This window comes from Mauremys mutica, unplaced genomic scaffold (genome assembly GCF_020497125.1).
Source record: "Mauremys mutica isolate MM-2020 ecotype Southern unplaced genomic scaffold, ASM2049712v1 Super-Scaffold_100418, whole genome shotgun sequence".
NCBI classification, from domain to species: Eukaryota; Metazoa; Chordata; order Testudines; family Geoemydidae; genus Mauremys; species Mauremys mutica.
Window position 1 is genome coordinate 345,192 of NW_025423337.1, and position 19,537 is coordinate 364,728.

The 19,537-nt window shown below is 46.8% G+C and overlaps 1 protein-coding gene across 1 annotated transcript in view; it reads left to right on the plus strand.

Annotated features, from left to right (window-relative positions):
* Positions 1-19,537, plus strand: part of LOC123361231 (pappalysin-1-like) — a 248,369-nt gene that overhangs the window by 186,502 nt on the left and 42,330 nt on the right. Inside the window, 3 exon segments of the mRNA XM_045001347.1 lie at positions 4,689-4,899; positions 6,292-6,463; positions 12,456-12,603. Coding sequence (XP_044857282.1) covers positions 4,689-4,899; positions 6,292-6,463; positions 12,456-12,603 — 531 coding nt within the window.

A 19,537-nucleotide genomic window follows, 5' to 3' on the forward strand; every position in this document is an offset into this window, starting at 1 on the left:
TCCTGTGTCACTTTTGAAAATGGGACGTTGGCTCCTACGTCACTTGGGCACTTTTGAAAATGTTGCTCCAGCACCAGCATGAGTCTCATCCCCATCTCTTGGGAGAGCTGTGACTTATGTAGCTGGGAGCACTTTGTTTGTTCATGCTGAGCTACGGGAGGAGAGTACAGATCAAGGGCCAGTTTCTGACACCTTTACTCATGTCGAATAGCACCTTATTCCACAAGTGGTCCCGTTGACTCCTAGTGAACTAGCAAAGTGGTACTCACTGTGAATAAATATCAACATCCAGCCTGGCAAAAGGAAACCTCTGGGCATTGATTATTATTCTAAAAGTAATCCTCAAAAGTTGTCATCAGGCTCACACATGCCAGGCAGCCAGAAGCTGTACAGAGGGCTTTGTCTGGAATGAGGAAGGAGAGGGGATTCCTCAGAGCAGATGGCAAGACCGTTGGAAGTAAACAGTGAAAGGAACAAACACACCCCTAAAAGCCCTCTAAGTCACCCAGAATGTTCCGCAGGGGCTGAATCCTGAAGAGGTGCTGAGCACTTGTAACTCCTTCCAGCTTTGGTAGGAACTGCTGATGTTCAGAAGCTTTCAAGATTTGACCCTGTGGCAATATAGAACATTTGGGAATCTCAGGATTCGTCTCTCTTGTTCACTGAGGTACATTAGATCTGCCTTTGCGTCCGCACCCCTGTGAGGGGGGTGCTGCTAGATGGATCACTGGAGCAGATGTTCCAGATGTGATCTCAGCTCCATCTTTTACTTTTTCCTTCCTGCCCCCATCAAGCACAGCATGTGACTTTGATCATTCATAAATTAGGGGTGGACCCATGTGGGGATTCTATCTCTCAAGTCCTTCAGACTTTAAGGAACTTCATTGGCTGAAACCCAATCAAAACACTGCATCTGAACTTTGGAGAGTTCAGAGCTTATGATTTTGGCCCATCTTATCTCACAGTCTAAGATGATGCACTGGACATAACGGTCCCCGGGGCTTTTGAACATCCCAGAGTTAACTGGACACACTGATTGAAGCACAGCTGAGGATCTGCCCCCTGAAATGTTGTCAGTGCCCAAATGGGGCATGTTTCCTTGCTCTGTCTTCTTCCTTCCCGTGTCTCCTCTGTTTCCTATTCCAGTCTCCCCTTTATGCTCCTTTCCTTTATTTTTAATGGCAGCAGAAGACTTCAGCCTCCCACCATCCATTGGTGCACACTCAATTCCCTGAGGGATCTTTTCCTGATCCTCTTCTCTCCTGCTACCATCCTTCTTCCCAGATCTCAGAACATCCCACCCTGTCCCCTTCTCTTCTGCCTTCCCTGCCTGGGTCTACAAAATGTTACTCTCCAAAGTAACACATTCTGCTCCTTTCTTTCCTCCTGTTACTGCCTTCCTTTCCCTGATGAGTGCCTATCTCAACTTCCTGCTGCTTCTGGAGTCCTCACCACTGCAATCTCTACCCTTCTCACCACTGCCTGGTCTGATCCTGTCAATACAGCAGGAAGGCATTGCTAACTTGAAAGAACTTTGAAGGCGAGTTGACTTGTAACCCACCGACACTGAATTAATCCCTAACGTTACAGTACACAAGAGATTCAAGGCTCTTTTGTATGTATGATGTCAGCTCATCTGGTAGTGCTAATTCTGCATTCCAGATGAGGTGCATGAAATACCCTTAATTTTGTGGGAGGCTAGACTAAATTCTTCATTCATGACAAAATTGTTGAATTTCTGCTTTAAGTGCAAAACTCAGCTCAGCCTTAACTACATAGCCACAACCAACACTTCCATAGTAAAAGATAAAGCTGCTCCAAAGGCATGAGTTTCCCCATGTTGTTATAAATCATCCTATTTTTATCAAAATGTCTTTTTTATTATTATTTTGCACTAACATGGGATCCTTTTTAAGAGGAAGGTGGCATCTAATTGGAAACAACTGGAGGGGGAAATAGTGGGCTTAGTTTTAAATGTGACAGTCGCTATTTTATTCAAATTCAAGGGCTGCACATTTGTCCAGCACAAAAGGTGAAAATGGTCAAACTAAACGCTGCAGAATAAAATAAGTCACAAGTGACCGGATCCTCAACTGGTGAACACAGTGGAGCTAGGCTGATGGACACTGGCCCTTGGTTTGCTCAGCTGTGGTCTCTAGTATCATTGTACTTTTGGAGTGTAGCTATCAAAGCAATACGGTGGCGCCCAAACTTTTCCTGTCGCCCCCCCCCTCAGTAATGGAATCTGTCCGCACCCCACCGCCACTGCAGAGGAGCTTGAGCTGAAGGCAGAAGTGGGGATCGGGGAGGAGCTGGGGCTAGAGGTGGGGGCAGAGGGGGAATGAGGGCAGAACTGGCCTGGGAGCAGAAGAAGGAGTGGAGTGGAGCTGTGGATGCAGCCAGAGCTGGGCTGTGTGGTGCTCTCTCCCCACCCCTGTGGGGGCTGGTCCGGGCCCCTCCTCATGCCCCCCAAACCTTCCTCTGTGCCCTCTTAGGGGGGGCACGCCCCACAGTTTGGGGATGTCATGGGTTTCACCCCCACTTGGAACTGTTGGGCTCCAATGTGGGGACCCGCATGTATCCCCCCACCCTAAAATCCTAGGGTAGGTCCCCTTTTGCTGCCACCACTCGGTCGATTCACGTGGGCCGAGACACCCCTGTTTTCCCCCCCTCCTCTTTCCAAAGACGTTCCCTGGGGAAACACAGATCAACTTACAGAGAGAGAAACCTCCCCCCTCCCCTCTCTGCCCGGAGATAAGCTTGTCTCACCACCGAGAGAGAGTTTCTTAGCTCCTCCCCCTGTATCCACAGTAGAGGGGATTTAATCAAATCTTTATAGAAAGAATTTATTAAAAGAAAAACAAGAAAATACAGAATTTCTATGAGTCCAAGCTGGACACTCATAGGGTATAACCTTGCTAAGTTCTGGAGAGAATCCCCTCTCCTTCTCAGTACAAACAATACAGGCAGAATTAAGAATAATCAATAACAAACACACAGAATTGCAAACATAGGATTATTAGATGAGGACACAAAGTACCTTTCTAATACTCACTATCTTGACTAGAAGAAATTAGTTCAGAAAGATGGAAATTTGTAGCAGACTTGATTAAAACATCTGGACCCTTGTAACTCCAAACGGCTAAGAACAACACACACAGAAACAGAGAGAGAAAGTTCCCTCCTAGGAATTTCAAATTCTCTTCCCTGATTGGTCCTCAGGTCAGGTGCCCACCAGGTACTATGTGTTAACCCTTTACAGGTGGAAACTTAACCCTTAACTAACTATTTATGACAGGGGACCACTGCGATAAAGAAATCATTTGTTGCACAGTCACAGATGGTGACTAATAGGCTTTGCCACTGAGCTTCTGGAGGATGGAAGTTGAATGACTCAAACCTAATTCAATCACTGATGTCGTGGAAGCCGCTGTTTGTAATGTCACAGTTCATCACTGTGCAGTAGCAAGCATGGTCTCACCAGTGCAGGACTGCAGAACCGCTGCATGAGTCAGACAAGAGAAGCGGGCTGGTGCTATAGGAAAAAGCTTTGGATTTCATAAAAATACCTCAGCAATCAGCCACAATTACGAAGGGAAGAAAAAAAAGCCACCGATGGTTTAATGACGGAGGAGGGCTTCTCTGCATGCCTTGCTGTGCTCTAGGGATTCCTCCACTTTTCCTCTCTCTGAATCTCAGCTTTGACATCTCATGTCACAGCTCTCAACCTTCCAGATGAGAAAGACCCTATGGAACTCAGTTTGGAACTTGTCAACATGAGTGAAGCTCCCCACACTGTTTCTGCAGCACTGGATTGCGGGGGCTGATTGACTATTAGGTCTTCGAATGGTTATTGGCTCACAGCTGAGGGATTTTTTTTTTTAGACTATGCTTGTTCCTTTCTTACATACAACATGAAATGACAAAGAAACACAAAACATACTGAGCCTGATTCATCCTGGTGTAAGTCCAGTGAAATCAGCCAAGCTACGCCAGGGATGAATGTGTCCTACTGTATCTTTTACCTTTCAGATATTGGCCAACCAAGCTTCCAAAGGAAAACAACACTTTAGCTGTTAATAATAATAATAATGATAATCATGTTCATGTAGTAGTGCCAAAGGACCAACCCATTGTGTTAGGAACTGTAATGCAATACAGATGGTCCCTAGCCTCCTACACCTCCAGCCTAAATAGACAGGACAGACACAAGGTAGGGAGAAGGGGTATCACACCCAAACAGAGTGAAAGGATAGCAGCAACACCATGTTGGTGCCATGGGGTGTGTGTGTGTGTGTTGGGGTAGCTCACGAATGGTTTTGCAAACAAGCAAGCAGACTTTCCATGCATGGATATTTTCAAACAGAAAAGGCCTTTTTGTTTTATTTAGATTAAGAGAAACAACAGACCAGGAAAGAACAAAGGTAAAGTATCCATGCAAGAGCAGACAGTATGTCTCTTGTGTCACAGCCTTCCCTGAAAAGAGCACAGAATGGCTACCTTGTCTCTGTGGACAGCGGAATTCTTAGTTATTTAAAGGTAGAATACATAGAAGACAAAAGCAGAAAATATACATAGCTCACTTTGACATGCAAATCAAGGAATCTTTTGATCTGTTCTATGGGTTATGATACCCTAACAAAATAGCCATGCCTGATTTTATTAACCCTGTCCACTGTCCTCTTCAGGAAACAACAGCAACTTGACATGTATGGAAGACGGGCTGTGGTCCTTCCCCGAGGCCCTTTGTGAGCTGATGTGTCGAGCTCCATCTCTAGTTCCCAATGCAGATCTTCAGACTGCCCGTTGCCGTGAAGATAAGCACAAAGTGGGCTCCTTTTGCAAGTACAAATGCAAACCGGGTTACCATGTTCCTGGCTCCTCCAGAAAAGCAAATAAGTAAGTGAAACAGTAACACCAATGTATTCCAGAGAGACGTGGGTTAAAAAAAAAAATTCAGGGGAGGAAGACCTGTGGGTACTAGTGGATTGTGTGAGTAGCGGGGAATATTGTGGGGCAACCCACATACGCCAGCAGTTGTGAGCAACACATTATCAAAGATTCCAGAAAGGAGAAGGGGATATTATAGAGGATATCCCAGGTGTATGGAATTAGGGATGAGAACCCTAATTCCAAACAAAGTTTGCTGTATACAGTAAAAACAATGTTTGGAGCCATTTGCTCAGATTCCAAACAGCTGTTTGGTTCAACCATATTCATGCCATTTTTATTCATTATTCCCGAATGTACTTTTGTTCATCCAAATGTTTGGGGAGTGGTCGTTCTTCAGACAAATACCCATATTCACATCCGAACAAAAATATGTATGCGCCAGAAAGAGCATTAATTATTCAGTGTTCACGATTCATTCTTCACCTGTTGAAAAAGCTTCTGTCATCCGATGAGATAGCAGAAACAATTCTGCATGACTTAGGTGACTAGTAACACACCACTGATAATGAATAATAAATACTGAATAGTCCAAGAAAATAATTAACTCGCAATCCATATGCTGAAATTAATTCACATAAACTATTTGTCAAACAGTTAAAATAATGGCTAAATCAGTAGATATCAAAGTGTGTTTACCAACAGAAAAGACAGTTAAATTCAGTGGATAATTTATCTGCAATGAATAATTGGACCAGCTCTACCACTAGAGATCCTATGAGTACAGAATGAGGATAGGGTAGGCTGCAGAGGAGATCCCATAGACATGAGAAAGAAGATCTTTTTCTTGACACAGAGTAATGGGAGTTCTCCCTATTAGTGCTCTTCCAAGGACAGGGGATAGAACACCTGGGATTTTCAAAGGAACCAAAGGGAATTAGGCACCCACCCTTCAATGGGAGATGGGAGCTTAACTCAATCAGGATCCTTTGACAATTCCAGCCTGCATTCCCCAAAAGTTTATGCTAAGGACCTACTTTAGAAATATATCTTTAATATACAACCTAGGGAGTTCCCTTTGAAACTCTGTGGGGAAGGCTTACTACTGTCATATTTCTGACCCTGTTCAACCCATTTCAGACAGCCCACAAACTGGGGAAGCAGTATTCTGGGAGATGTGTGAAAGGCAGAAGAGGGGATTAGACCAGCAGAGTGAATGTTGGTTTTGCATCTCATTATTTTTGCTCTAAGACCACACGATGCAAATTCACAACTTGATCCCTAGTGTGAAAAGCACAAACACGGTCATTTCCTGCAGCTTGCTAAACAGAGCTCAGGTTCTTCAGAGCTGTAGCTGACTCAGCCACTCACTAAATACTCTGGTTTGTTTCTACATGGAAGGAGGGCCTTTAAGATCCAGTGCATGCAAGATGGCACCTGGCTAGCTGGGGCGTGCGTGCCCGTCACCTGTGACCCTCCACCCTCGAAGTTCCATGGGCTGTACCAGTGCACCAACGGCTTCCAGTTCAACAGTGAATGCAGGATCAAGTGTGAGGAAGACGACAATCAATCAGTTAGTTCCTTTTGGGTCCAAATAACTTAAGCCAACAGGAACTAGTTTCTGGTAAATCTTGTATGTGCCGCCCGGCTTCCTCAGGAACCAAATCTAAGAGAGGCTGCACACCTCCTGGGACGGGCTTAGTTCCCATGGGCATCAGTGGGATTTGAGGATGCTTTGGGCCTTTTAGGATGTGGCCATATAAATCCATCTTCATTGGATCAGGCAAGTCCCTTCAGCCCTGCAGAGAATGGCCACTGTGTTTCTGGTCTGAGGTCTCAGTGATTGCTTGCACTGAGTTTCCATAAGATGGGTGAAAAGGTTGTTGCAGGTAGTAATAGTGCTGTGTGGTCATGTGAGCAGTTCAGGAGCAGGCTTCCGTGGATGTTGGAGAAGGCACTGGGCTGCAGAGCGTGATATGCTGTTACCTGTAATGCACTGTCTCGAGCAATACCTCCGGGTTCTGACAGGCGAGCTGCGCAGTGTCCTTAGTAATATCGTGCTCATTAAAAGCTTCTTGTGGTCACAATGGAAAAACTAACTATGCTCCTATAATGTCTCTGTACGAATGGAGAGCAAAGTGCCCAAGAAGGAGAAAATGTGGGAGTAGGGGTGAAGGAGAAACAGTAGTGTTATTAGTTGGGAAATATTTTATTAGGATGATAATTATATTCATCATTTATGCATGGAGAGCTAATGGTGTATGCTGGGGGCTTTACAGACAGGTAAGAGGGCAGGATTTTGTAATCTAGAGAGACATTCTCTAAGAACATACTAATACAGGAGGGAGATGGGACAGAGAAAAAGAAAGCAACCGAGCAGTGAAGTTTAGCACTTGTCTTGGTTGTTACGTGGCTTTTGTTTGGGTGGCTTTGTCTGTTTTTAACGTCATAAGTTTTGGTTCTTGGGTTTTGTTTTCCTTGGGCAGTCCAGGCATTTATATCGTATCGTAGTTTACTCTTATATGATCTCAACACTTTAAGCAATACTTAAGCTTTCCTGAGCTATAGTGTTTCTCTGGCTATCAGGGCCGGCTCCAGGGGTTTTGCCGCCCCAAGCAGCCAAAAAAAAAAAAAAAGAAGAAGAAGCCGCGATCGCGATCTGCGGCAATTCAGCGAGAGGTCCTTCGCTCCAAGCAGGAGCGAGGGACCCTCCGCCGAATTGCCGCCGAATACCTGAAAGTGCTGCCCCGCTCCGGAGTTGCCGCCCCAAGCACCTGCTTGATAAGCTGATGCCTGGAGCCGCCCCTGCTGGATATAAGATGTCATTAAACAATTAGGGCCAGATCCTCAGCTGATGTAAATCAGTGTAGCTCCATTGGCTTCATTGGAACTATGCTGGTTTGCAGCAGAGGAGGCTCTAGTCTTTATTAAGTTCAATAGCTAGTTTGAGCTGTTTGGTTTTCTGAACCAGAGCATAATTTCAATTTGTGAGATGACTAAATTCTCCTAAAAGTGCTGCTGCTTGATACATTTGGTAAGAGAAGGTGGAGGACCTGGAAGTTACTGCGATTGCACGTAGTTCGGAGAGCAGAGAATACCCTGCCAAAATACTTCTTAATATAATTGAAATTTCTGAGGGTCGATTGAAAATGGACTGCGTCTGCCATCAGGCTAATAGCCCGAAGGACACTGCTGATGTTTGCTCCAAATGATAAAAAGACACAGCCTTGGAAGAGGGAGCAGTCAGGTTTTCTGTACTTAAAACTGTGACAGTTCTGGAAGAAAGTAAGAGTGTGTTTCTTGTCATCCCCTGCTCTCTTGCTGTTGTGGTGAGGAGTAGAGAGGGACTGAATCCTGGGACACTGTGCTTTGGTGTGAGATTAACCAGAATGGTGCGGAGGCCTGGCTGGCGTTACAAGGCTTGTGTGGCACTCTGAGGTCTGTGCTATGAAAGGAGGGTTGGGTAGTGTGTTACAACGGTGCAATGTAATGAAGGATGCGGGAGGTTACAAGGTCTGTGTGGTGTTAGGAGGCCTGTGCAGAGTTAAGAGACCTCTGGGGCAGAACAGGGGCAAAGTGATGATGTCACAGGACAAGTATGGACTTATGTGGCCTATCTATGCAGTATAACAAGGGCTGTGCATAATATTGAGGAATAAATGGTGCTACAAGGTTTGTGCATTTTTACAAGGCCAGTGAGGTGTAACGGGCAATGGAGTGAGAGTTAGCTGAGTTAATGAGGCTGCAATGGTGACATGAGGGACACTTTGCAACCCATTGGGATGCGCTTATGCACTTTAAAATAAGATTCTGGTGGTCAGTTCAGGAAACATCTCAAACAAATGCACAAGAAGCAGCTTGGAAAAATGTCCTCCAGGGAAAGATATTTCCAGATATAACAGAAAACAGATTACAGAACAAAAAGAAAGAGAAAGAGACAGGACCCCTGACCTCATCTGACCTGCCCGAGACGTGTTAATTATCTAAGGAATAAAACCCACTAAGATTTTCTCAGATATACAAGGTGATAATGCATGCTTCATCCAAGCAAGAAAAACAGCTGGGATTTTCACAAGAGATTATGCAGGCTAGGGAATGATGGACAGGATATTACTATAGCAGCAGATGTCCTGGGAACTTGACGTCATCTTCTTTGATTCCCGTCAGCCAGCTCTGCAAGCGACCATGGGGCTGAATGAAGTCTGCCCACCACTTTCTGTCTTGCACTAGCTTCACGGCTTTCTTCATCTTGAAACCCTTTTTGTTCTATGTCGTTCTTCACTGTGCCTCCTCGGTCTTTCTCTGTTTCTAGTTCCTAGCACTCTGGTATGTATCGCTATGTATGGTATCCTTTCTGGGTCCATTCCTGACTTGTTTCCAGACCATCACCGTTGTCTTTACTGAATCTTCCATAATAGAGTTATTTCTATCCCAAGCTGTTTTTCTTATCACTTCATTTTTATTTTCTGTAGTCCTGAAACTGTCAGTATTCCACTCAGGCAGTTAGTTTCTGCAGTCAAAATCTTTTGCTCATCGGCTTTCCTCCATATCCCAGCATTCCAGAGTACTGGAATCTTGGAGTACTTTACAAATATAATGCAACAGTAACCCAAGCATAGCCAGCTCTGGGAGCATAAATCCGGGTCACCTTTAAAAGTCGCTATTGAACACTGCTACCACGTGTGTATTTTGCAAATTACGACGGAAGTGCAACACACGTGTCACAATAACAAACCATGCTCAGTCATCACTGATAAGCATGTGGTACCTGGAGTTTCATCCTCTGCCAGATTTTCTCCTGCTCCAGAGATCAGCTTCTTGCAGGAGTAGGGGAGAGGCTGTCAGGGAGCTGGTGACGCCGTTCTGACACCCCAGCCCTCGTGACACTTAGGGTATGTCTGAACAGGGATAAAAGACCCGCAGCATTGCTGTGGCTGGCCTGGGTCAGCTGACTCAGGCTCACAGGGCTTGAGCTGCAGGGCTAAATCTCACTGTATAGACGTTCAGGACCGTTTACCCTCGCAGAGTCCATCCCGAGCCTGAACATCTACACAGCAATTTTTCAGTGCCGGAGCCTGAGCCCAGCGAGCCCAAGTCAGCTGATCCAAGCCAGTCGCGGGTTTTTGATCCCTGCGTAGATGTACCCTTAGAGCTGCTGTTGGTCAACACTAAGTTGCACCACTGGTGTCCTTAATGGACCGTAGGCCAGTGGAGGATCAGCACAGCACAGCACAGCTTTCCTGCCCTAACATGGCCCCTATGCCAGCTATGGGTTGGGAGACGCAGAGGCAAAGTAACATTCAGCAGAGTTCTCCACCAGGAGAGTTCTCTGCTGGAATTTTCTACCCGAGTTGAGCAAAGGGGTGTAACTCACTTGAGAATCTAGCCCAAAGCCTTCTACACTCATGATATCTCAGTCTGTAATGGACTGACCACAGGTATGCAGTGACTGTTTAAGCAGGTACACATAAATACTCACACAAATACAACAAATCTCTTCCTTCTCTAGCTACTGTGCACACACCAAATGAAAATGAGATCTAAGCTGTCTCTGCAAACCTGAGAAAAGTTACCACCACAAATATGAGGTAGGAGTTGCTGGACTAGATTGAACCTAGTACCCTGTCTTTGACAGTGGTCAGTACCAGATGCTTCTCTTGCAACCTCTGACAATACCGTAATGCCCAGAGAAGGCAAACAGAACCTTGTACCTTGAATGAAACCTTTAGTTCACTGTCACAGCACCAGATTCAGACCGTTTATAGATTGCAATTGCAATGTCACAGGAAAGAAAGAAGCAAGGATTTTAAGGGACATTTCGTATAGTGCTTAGAGGCTGGGCTGCAGCCGTAGGAAATGCCATAATGTGCTATAGGTACAAATCTTAGAGGGGATGGACAACATGGTCCAGTAGATCTTCTCCACGTCTTATTCGGATTGTTCATTCACAAAGGAGTCTGGGGAAATAGAGTTTCTTCCACTCAAATACCTTCTCTTCCCACCATATGACAAGAACTTCTTGCTGCAGGAGAAAACGTTCCCAGTACGTAGGTGCTCTGTGCTGTCTGACCCAGTAAGCAGCAAAACAAAGCAGGGAATTGGGGTTCCGGTCCCTCCCCTAACATTCTTCAACTAGTCTGGACTTTCATGCTGTTTGCATGGTTACCCTTGGGCCAGTGAGAGTCACAGGTACTGGTCTCTGCCAGGCAGTCAAAATTCAAATGATATTATCACCCTCCAGCACACAAACAAGCGGGCTAAAGAGTCAACCCAGTAGCCTGCAGAGAAGACCAGTTGCATCACCCCCTGAACATCGTGTTCGTCAACAAGCTCAGCGGGGAAGGATAAGAATGTCAAAGAGAAAAACAAATTTCCTCCTGGAACCAAGAGCAAAACAAAGGTGACGAGCAGCACAAGCAAAACACCGAGGGCTGTGCTGGGGACTTAGTGTGCAGATCCTGTTATGCAACCTGCACGGGACGCCTCAGGCACCTGCAGAGGGAGGCATGCGGGTCCCAGAGAATACCCCCCTCGCCTGCTGATGACTCTGTCTGAAAATACTTCACATCAGGCACATAGACCCCCCCCTCCCCAAGATAGCTCACAGAGAATGTCCAGTACACCCCACTGAGTGACAAGTACATGGATTACATTAAACCCCCCTTGCATGCCAGGGATTGGGAGAGAGATGCCCAGATCCCATAACATATCCAATGCAGAACACCGCTGGGAGCTAGACAACCCAGCCCCACAAGATATCCTGGTGCAGAATGTCCCGTGTCTCCCCAGTAACGGCTGGGCTTGCATTTCATGCAGAACAGCTCATGCAGAACTCCCTGGGTGCCACAAGCATAGATCTGATGAAAGAAGCCTTGTGCGCGTCTTTGGTGTTTTAAAAGGGCCTGATATTTCCCCGCGGACTTTCATTCATTCTCCAATATTCCACAGGGTCTCTTTTTGTAAGACAAATGTCATATCCCGCACCCTCCCCCACCCTCACACGCTTCCACACACTCACACGATGATTTCTTTCTCTCCCTCTCTCTCTCTGTGCTTCTCTATTGCAGTCTCTTCCTTTGCTGTCAGTCACAGCAGACAGGCTCTAAAGATCACCCCAGCTAAACCTCACAGAGAAGTGTCCTGCCTTTGTTTCTGCTTCACATGGGCTTAGGGGACTCTTTGTTCTCTTCCATAGGAGGATGATGTAACTAGCTAGAAAAGGGAAAGGAGAAAAAGGTTCGCTGCCCTCCGCACAGACACCTTATAATCAAGAAAGAGGGAACATTGGGTGATAGTTCCCTTATTCTAGTTAGCTTGGGTCCATTTTGAGAGCATCCATTACAGGCCATAACATTACATAGACAATGTTAGTGTGCATCTGTCTGTCAGGGCAGGATACCGTCTGTCTTTTCTTTGTCCTTTTGAGGAAGGCCGATTCCCTTTCTCGCTAAGCTAAAAGCCCAACCCCTAGGCCTTCCCAGCTCCCAGAGAACATCAGCCCTTGATTCGATTCTGATTCTTGTTCTGTCACTTTTCTGACTATATTTTGCTTTTCCCATTCCCAGGGCCGTGGTAACAACGTGATTCACTGCCGGAAGGATGGCACCTGGAGCGGCTCCTTTCACCTCTGCAAGGAGATGCAGGGCCAGTGCTCTCTTCCCACTCAGCTCAACAGCAACTTCAAGCTGCATTGTGCGCACGGCTATGGAATAGGTATATGAGCTCAAGCAATGGCCGCAGCTGGTGGGGAGGGGGGAAAGGGAGGAGACAGGAGTCCTTGGGTCATCGTGTTTTGGGGACCAATTTGCCCGAGTGGGAAGCAGCTAATTAGAGGATTTGCAGAGAACATCAAGCTTTCAGATGCCACACGCCAGGTAACATATGCTGCCTTCCTAGTCCCTCACAGCATTTCCACTTCCACCACGTCCCTTGTCCTGCTGAGTTTAATGAGCAGTTCCCGGGATCAAACTACAAGAGCGACAAATCCAATATGATCTTTTTAAAATAAGTGAAGAAATACACACGCATTTCCTCTTGGTCTTAGGTGAATCCCCTCCCCCCCCCCCCACACACACATACACACAAACAGGAAAATATTCCCACTCAGCTACCCATGTTCACGCACACATACAAAACTCACAGATATTCTCACCCATATAGTCTCACCCCCACCAACACAGAAATACACACACGTACATACGCACACACACAAACATGCTCTCCCACCCATGCACATTCACAAAGACACAAGTGCACTCCCCCATGCATAAATACTCCTCTGCAAATATAAATTCACCCATCCAACCACATTCTTTGTCAAACACACACATCCACAGGCGCATGCATCTGAAGGCACACAAAATCACTTACCAGTGCGCGCACTCTCATATGATCAGTTATTATGACTCATAGAAACCTATATCACTTTACAGATATGGAGGAAGACAAGATCCTTACTCCAGGGAGTTTATCATCTGCCTTAGACAGAACATAGCCATGTTGTGAGCCCTGACAGCAGACAATGGCAGGGAGTGGGGAGGGATGGGAAAGGTGGAGGGTTTCAACAACAAAAATCATGTGATTGCTGTGTTTGTGCACATGCGTGTGCGTGATACCAACCTACCATGTTAGCACCAAGCTTTTTTATTGATTTATACTCTTCTATGTGTTTTATTTAAAGAATTAACCAGAAGGTATAGGGGGGAAAGAATAGGAGTGTGGGTAATGGTGAAAGGTTCACCAAAATAAGTGAGGAATAATTTGTGCACTTTTCTGGAAGAGGTCTAGTGCATAGGTTACTGGACTGGGTTCCATCCCCAGCTCTGCCACTGACTTGCTGTGTGACCTTGGGCAAGTCACTTACCCTTGCTGTGCCTCTGTTTCCCCACCCACTCTCTGTCTGTGCTTCACTCAATGGGGCTTTGATCTCAGTTGGGGTTCCTAGTTGCTACTAGAATACAAATAATAATACTAAAGGAGACTGCCTCAGTCCTAGGGGCCGTGTGAAAACACCACAAGGTCAAGAGTGGGAGAAGGAGACAAAGGCCGTCTCTTCTCCAGTGCTTTGGGGCAATCTCCCAGCATTGCACTAGCGCTAATGCAGCTCTGCCCGTAGCGACAGGGGTACCAGGGCTACCACAGACTGGCTGTGTCACTGAACCCTGCTCAGAGCAGGTCTACATGACCCGGTGGCAAAGCCACTCGTTCTCTGTTTACACTGGTGTCCCACCTCCTGCCTCCATTTCTACCACCATGGGGTCGCACCAGTGATGTGGCCACAGTTGGAGAGCTGAAGAAAATGGTTAGTGTAGATGGGGCCAGCAAGAGATTGGATGTAGCATGGGGCCCACAAAAGGGGCCGAGGGACAGAGATGCAGGCCTGGGCAGAGCAGAGCATTGATGCAGAAGGATAGGAAGCCAGCAGGGAGGAGGAGGCATTCCAGTAGTGGGCCAGGTCAGTGAGAAATTCAGCCCTCCTCCCATGAAGATTATAAGCCCCGCCTGAGCATCTCGTAAGAGTGACAAACCCACATACCAATACGTTCTTTGGGAACCCTCAGAAAGGTCTATCTTACTTCTGCCTAAGTACTCAGCATGGGCTGCTAGTGTTGTGTATTTGGTTGTCATGGGTTTTGTTACTATGGCAACTGAGTTAGACTATTAAGGGATAGCTCAGCCGGTTTCAACTGGCTGAGTGAGCTCTCTGTATCTGTAAATAAAATGGATGTTTTGGTTAGCTGTCTGCTCTCTGGCCTCAAGTGATTGCTTCCTACACCGGCTGCCCCAAGGATATAACAAGTGGCGACGAGGGTGAGACTCCAGTGCTGCTCCAGTAACAGAAGGAAGTAGAAGTTAAGGTAAAGAACAAACAAACAAAAAAAGCTGCTTGTTTGCACTGACTGTGAAAGTGAAACTAAAATCATGGCTACTCTGACCAGGCCTCTGGAACCTTTTGATGAGAATACAGAGCAGTGGCATGTGTATACTGAGCGTTTTGAGCTTTTTTTTATTGCAAATGACATTACAGAAGCGAAGAAGGTGCCAATATTCTTAAGTGTTGTAGGGGCTAAAACCTACTCCCTGCTACACAGCTTACTACACCCTGTTAAGCCAGCAACTAAATCTTACAGTGACATTGTGGAAATCCTGGGGTCCCATTTTTCCCCAAAACCACTGGTAATTGCTGAAAGATATAGGTTCCACAAAAGAGACCAAAAGGAAGATGAAACAGTTGTACAATTTGTAGCCATTCTAAAAAAGCTAGCAGAACACTGTGAATTTAAAGAAATGTTAAATGATGCCCTGCGTGACAGGTTAGTGTGTGGCCTGTACAGTGAAGCTATACGGAAGCGCCTACTGACAGAGGCTCAGCTTACCTTACAGAAGGCTGTTGATATTGCTGTCTCCATGGAACTGGCTACAAGGGAGGCACAATACATCGGTGCACCCCCTAGGGTGCAAAAAGTGTCACAAGAACCGACCCACAAAACTGTGCAGAGTCAAGAATGTTACCGCTGTGGTAAGCCAGGACACCAGGCATCAGAATGCTGGTGTAAGGACCTGGTGTGTCGACACTGTGGCAAAAAGGGACACATTGAGTATGCCTGTAAACAAAAGAAAAAGAGGCCTGTGGTCTGGCCGACAAAAAGAGGAACCTTGCATACCCTAGAGCAGACCCAGGATGATCAAGGTGACACCTCCTCACAAGAGGAAGTGCCACTGCATGTCAATCCTTGAGGGGGCCACTTAGGAATCTGGGGCAAAAATTGGTCCTGCTAGTGAAGGCAGGGGGCTGGACTCAATGACCTTTAACATGGACCAGATCTTGTGTGGCTTGTTAGGAGTTCAGTGCTATCAGGATGATATCCTGGTCACTGGAAGAAATGAAGAGGATCACTTAAAGAATTTAGAGGCTACCCTACAAAGACTGGAAGAGTATGGCCTACGAGTTCGCAAAGACAAGTGTGAATCCTTCAAGCCCTCTGTTGAATATTTGGGACACATCATCGATTCTGCAGGTCTTCATAAGGCCCCTGCAAAAGTTAAAGCTATTGTGGAGGCTCCCCCACCTCGAAATGTAAGCCAGCTGCGCTCATTTCTAGGACTACTGAACTATTATGGAAAGTTCATCTCACAGTTAGCCACACTGCTAAAACCACTTCATGAGCTCCTTGGGCAGAACAAGGCCTGGAAGTGGACTGAAGCCTGTGATGTTGCATTTAACAAAGCTAAGGATGCATTGTTAAATTCTGAAGTTCTAACGCACTTTGATCCATCCTTACCCCTGCAATTGGCCTGCGATGCTTCCCCTTATGGAGTGGGAGCGGTCGTGTCACACATTATGCCTTCGGGAGAAGAAAGACCTATTGCTTTTGCTTCACGCACTCTAAGCAAAGCAGAAACTAACTACGCCCAAATCGAACGTGAGGCATTAGGAATTGTTTTTGGAATTAGGAAGTTTCATCAGTACCTGTTTGGGCGAAAGTTTACTCTTCTTACAGACCATCGACCTCTGACATCAATTTTTGGACCCTACACAGGCATTCCCCCATTAGCTGCTAGTCGTATGCAACGTTGGGCATTGATACTTTCTGCACACACATATGAAATCAAATATCGGAAATCCACTCTGCACGGCAATGCAGATGGCCTCTCAATGTTGCCTTTACCGGTCAAACATCAAGAGAGTGCCCAGAAGGAAATCTTCTACTTTGAACAGGTAGAGAATACACCCATCACTGCTACTCAGATAAAGAAGGCAACCCACGTTGACCCAGTATTAGCCCAAGTTATGGACCTGGTGATGCATGGAAAATCTCGACAAACCTCTCCGGTCTCACCCGACCTTGTTCCCTACATGTCCAGGCGGACGGAGTTATCGGTCCAATCTGGTTGTTTGTTGTGGGGGAGGCATGTCATTATTCCACCACCCCTGAGATCACAGATGTTAGAACAGCTACATTCCGGTCACTGTGGAATAGTGCGCATGAAGGAAATTGCACGAAGCTATTTTTGGTGGCCTAGATTGGACGGTGCTATTGAAGAGAAGGCAAAAGCTTGTATGTCATGTCAGGGTGTAAGAAATGCACCCCAGTGGGCACCCCTACACCCATGGGACTGGCCTGTAAACCCGTGGCAACGTATTCACGTTGACTTTGCTGGCCGCCTTGAAGGAAGCATGTTCTTGGTGGCAGTAGATGCCCATTCTAAATGGCCAGAAATCTCTATAATGCAGTCCACTACTGCAGAGAGTACTATCCAAAAACTACGAGGACTCTTTAGTCGTTTTGGTCTGCCGGAACAACTTGTGAGCGACAACGGACCGCAGTTCGTCTCTCAGGAGTTTCAAAATTTTATGAAGGCAAATGGGATACACCACATCACGTCAGCACCATATCATCCGTCCACCAACGGATTAGCTGAAAGATTTGTGCAGACAATGAAAAACGCTTTGAAATCAGCAAAGGGACAACACTCCATTCAAAAGCGTCTGGATACCTTCTTACTTTCCTATAGAAACACACCTCATGCTGCGACCCAGGCATCCCCAGCCTTTCTAATGATGGGACGACAGCTGCGCACTTGCTTTGATCTGCAGAAACCTTCTGAACCCAGACAAACTGTGCAACATCAGCAGCAATATCAAGTCATCAGACGGGCACCCAGAGCAAAAGACCGAACCTTTAGCCCAGGAGAGCCAGTTTTGGCTCGGAATTATACTTCCAGAGCTAAATGGGTCCCGGCCACAGTCATCACTCAAACAGGACCTGTTTCCTATACAGTCCGGACTGCAGAGAACCTTACCTGGCGGCGACATGTAGATCAGCTGTTGCCAGGTCATGCCAGTCTTCAGGACCCATCTGCAGTTGAGGGGTCTGACTTCACCCCTCCTGGTGAGACACCGAATCATGAGTCACCTGTTCCTGATTGTTCTCCTCCATTACTGCCGGCAGCTGAGATACCCCTTTGCCCAGCACGAGCTGATACCACCTCCTCACCTATTCGTGCTGCGGACCCTGAGCCTCTAGTACTTTCGGGTGCAACAACACCAGAAGTTCGCCATAATCCACCTAGAGACAGAAGGCCTCCTCATCGGCTGGATCTTTAGTTAGGGCGAACCCACAGTTATGGGGCAAAATAATCCCCAGGGTTTAGCCGGGAATGGAGGCAGTCTACCCTCCTTCTCTAGTTTAGTGTGTGTTTTATTTAGGGGATGTTCTTATTAGGGGGGGAGGAATATGTTGTGTATTTGGTTGTCATGGGTTTTGTTACTATGGCAACTGAGTTAGACTATTAAGGGATAGCTCAGCCGGTTTCAACCGGCTGAGTGAGCTCTCTGTATCTGTAAATAAAATGGAGGTTTTGGTTAGCTGTCTGCTCTCTGGCCTCAAGTGATTGCTTCCTACACCGGCTGCCCCAAGGATATAACAGCTAGGCTTTGAACTGCTGCCTGTGCTGAGCTCCGTTGTAGGTCAGATTCAGATTGCTGGGGGACGTGCTATATTTACCATTCTGCACACCGGCTTGCACGTGCATTTCCCAAGGTCACCATCCAAGTGCCATACTGGAGCATTCGAATGTGAGCTGTATTAGATGCAGCTTGGAGAGAAACCCTGGGCCCCTTCCTCCCCCCACCCAGCCCCTTTCCCTAAACCTCCTCCCCCCTCTGCTGTCCCTTTGAACTTGGAGAAAGTGTTCCCTGTTGTGCAGATCTCTCATTATATTGTAACCATTGTAAGGTAGCAGGAGCCTGCTTCAGTCCCGTCCCCGGGGAGAGGAACACAACCTGGATGAGATCACTTCTCTTTAATGGTGCCAATTACGGATCATATATCAAAACAATTGAGACCTGCTCCTTTCCTTGAGTGTAAATAGCACAGTGGAGTGAGCTGTGAGCAGGCAGCAGCGACTCTTAATTTGACAGTGCATTTTACCCTTGAGATGAGGTGACCTTTGCTTACCTACCAGGGGTTGCCACTTTTTCAGAGAAGAAAGACTGATTCTCCCGTTCCCAGGGAACATTGCTCGGTGCTGGAGGCAAGGCGGCTTTTCAGCCCTTCTTTGTGTGCTCCTGGCCCTTTTCACCTCCCTTCCAGTGGATGCTTGTTAGTTGAGCTTGCATTAGACGTGTCCAGAAGACAGATCCCTGGGGCCCAATCCTGAGTGTGCCCCACACCCTCAGAAAAGCTTCAGTAGGAATCAAGGGAGCTCAGAGTACTGGCCTGCAGCATAGATTAAAAAAAATTAATGGAGATATCCTATCTCCTAGAATGGACCCTGAAAGGTCATTGAGTCCAGCCCCCCTGCCTTCACTGGTGGGACCAAGTACTGATTTTGCCCCAGATCCCTAAGTGTCCCCCTCAAGGATTGAACTCATAACCCTGGGTTTAACAGGCCAATGCTCAAACCACTGAGCTCTCCCTCTCCTCTCCTGGCCTGGGACCAGAACCTTGGACCTTGACCTTTTCAGCTAAAGGGGTAACTCTCTTAGGGTAGCCTCTGAAGTCTGTTATCTTCTAGTGCAGCGGTTCTCAACCAGTGGCCCTGGGCCCCATGGGGGGCCGCGAGCAGGTTTCAGGGGGTCTGCCAAGCATGGCCAGCATTAGACTCCCAAGGACCCAGGGCAGAAACCCAAAGTCCTGTTGCA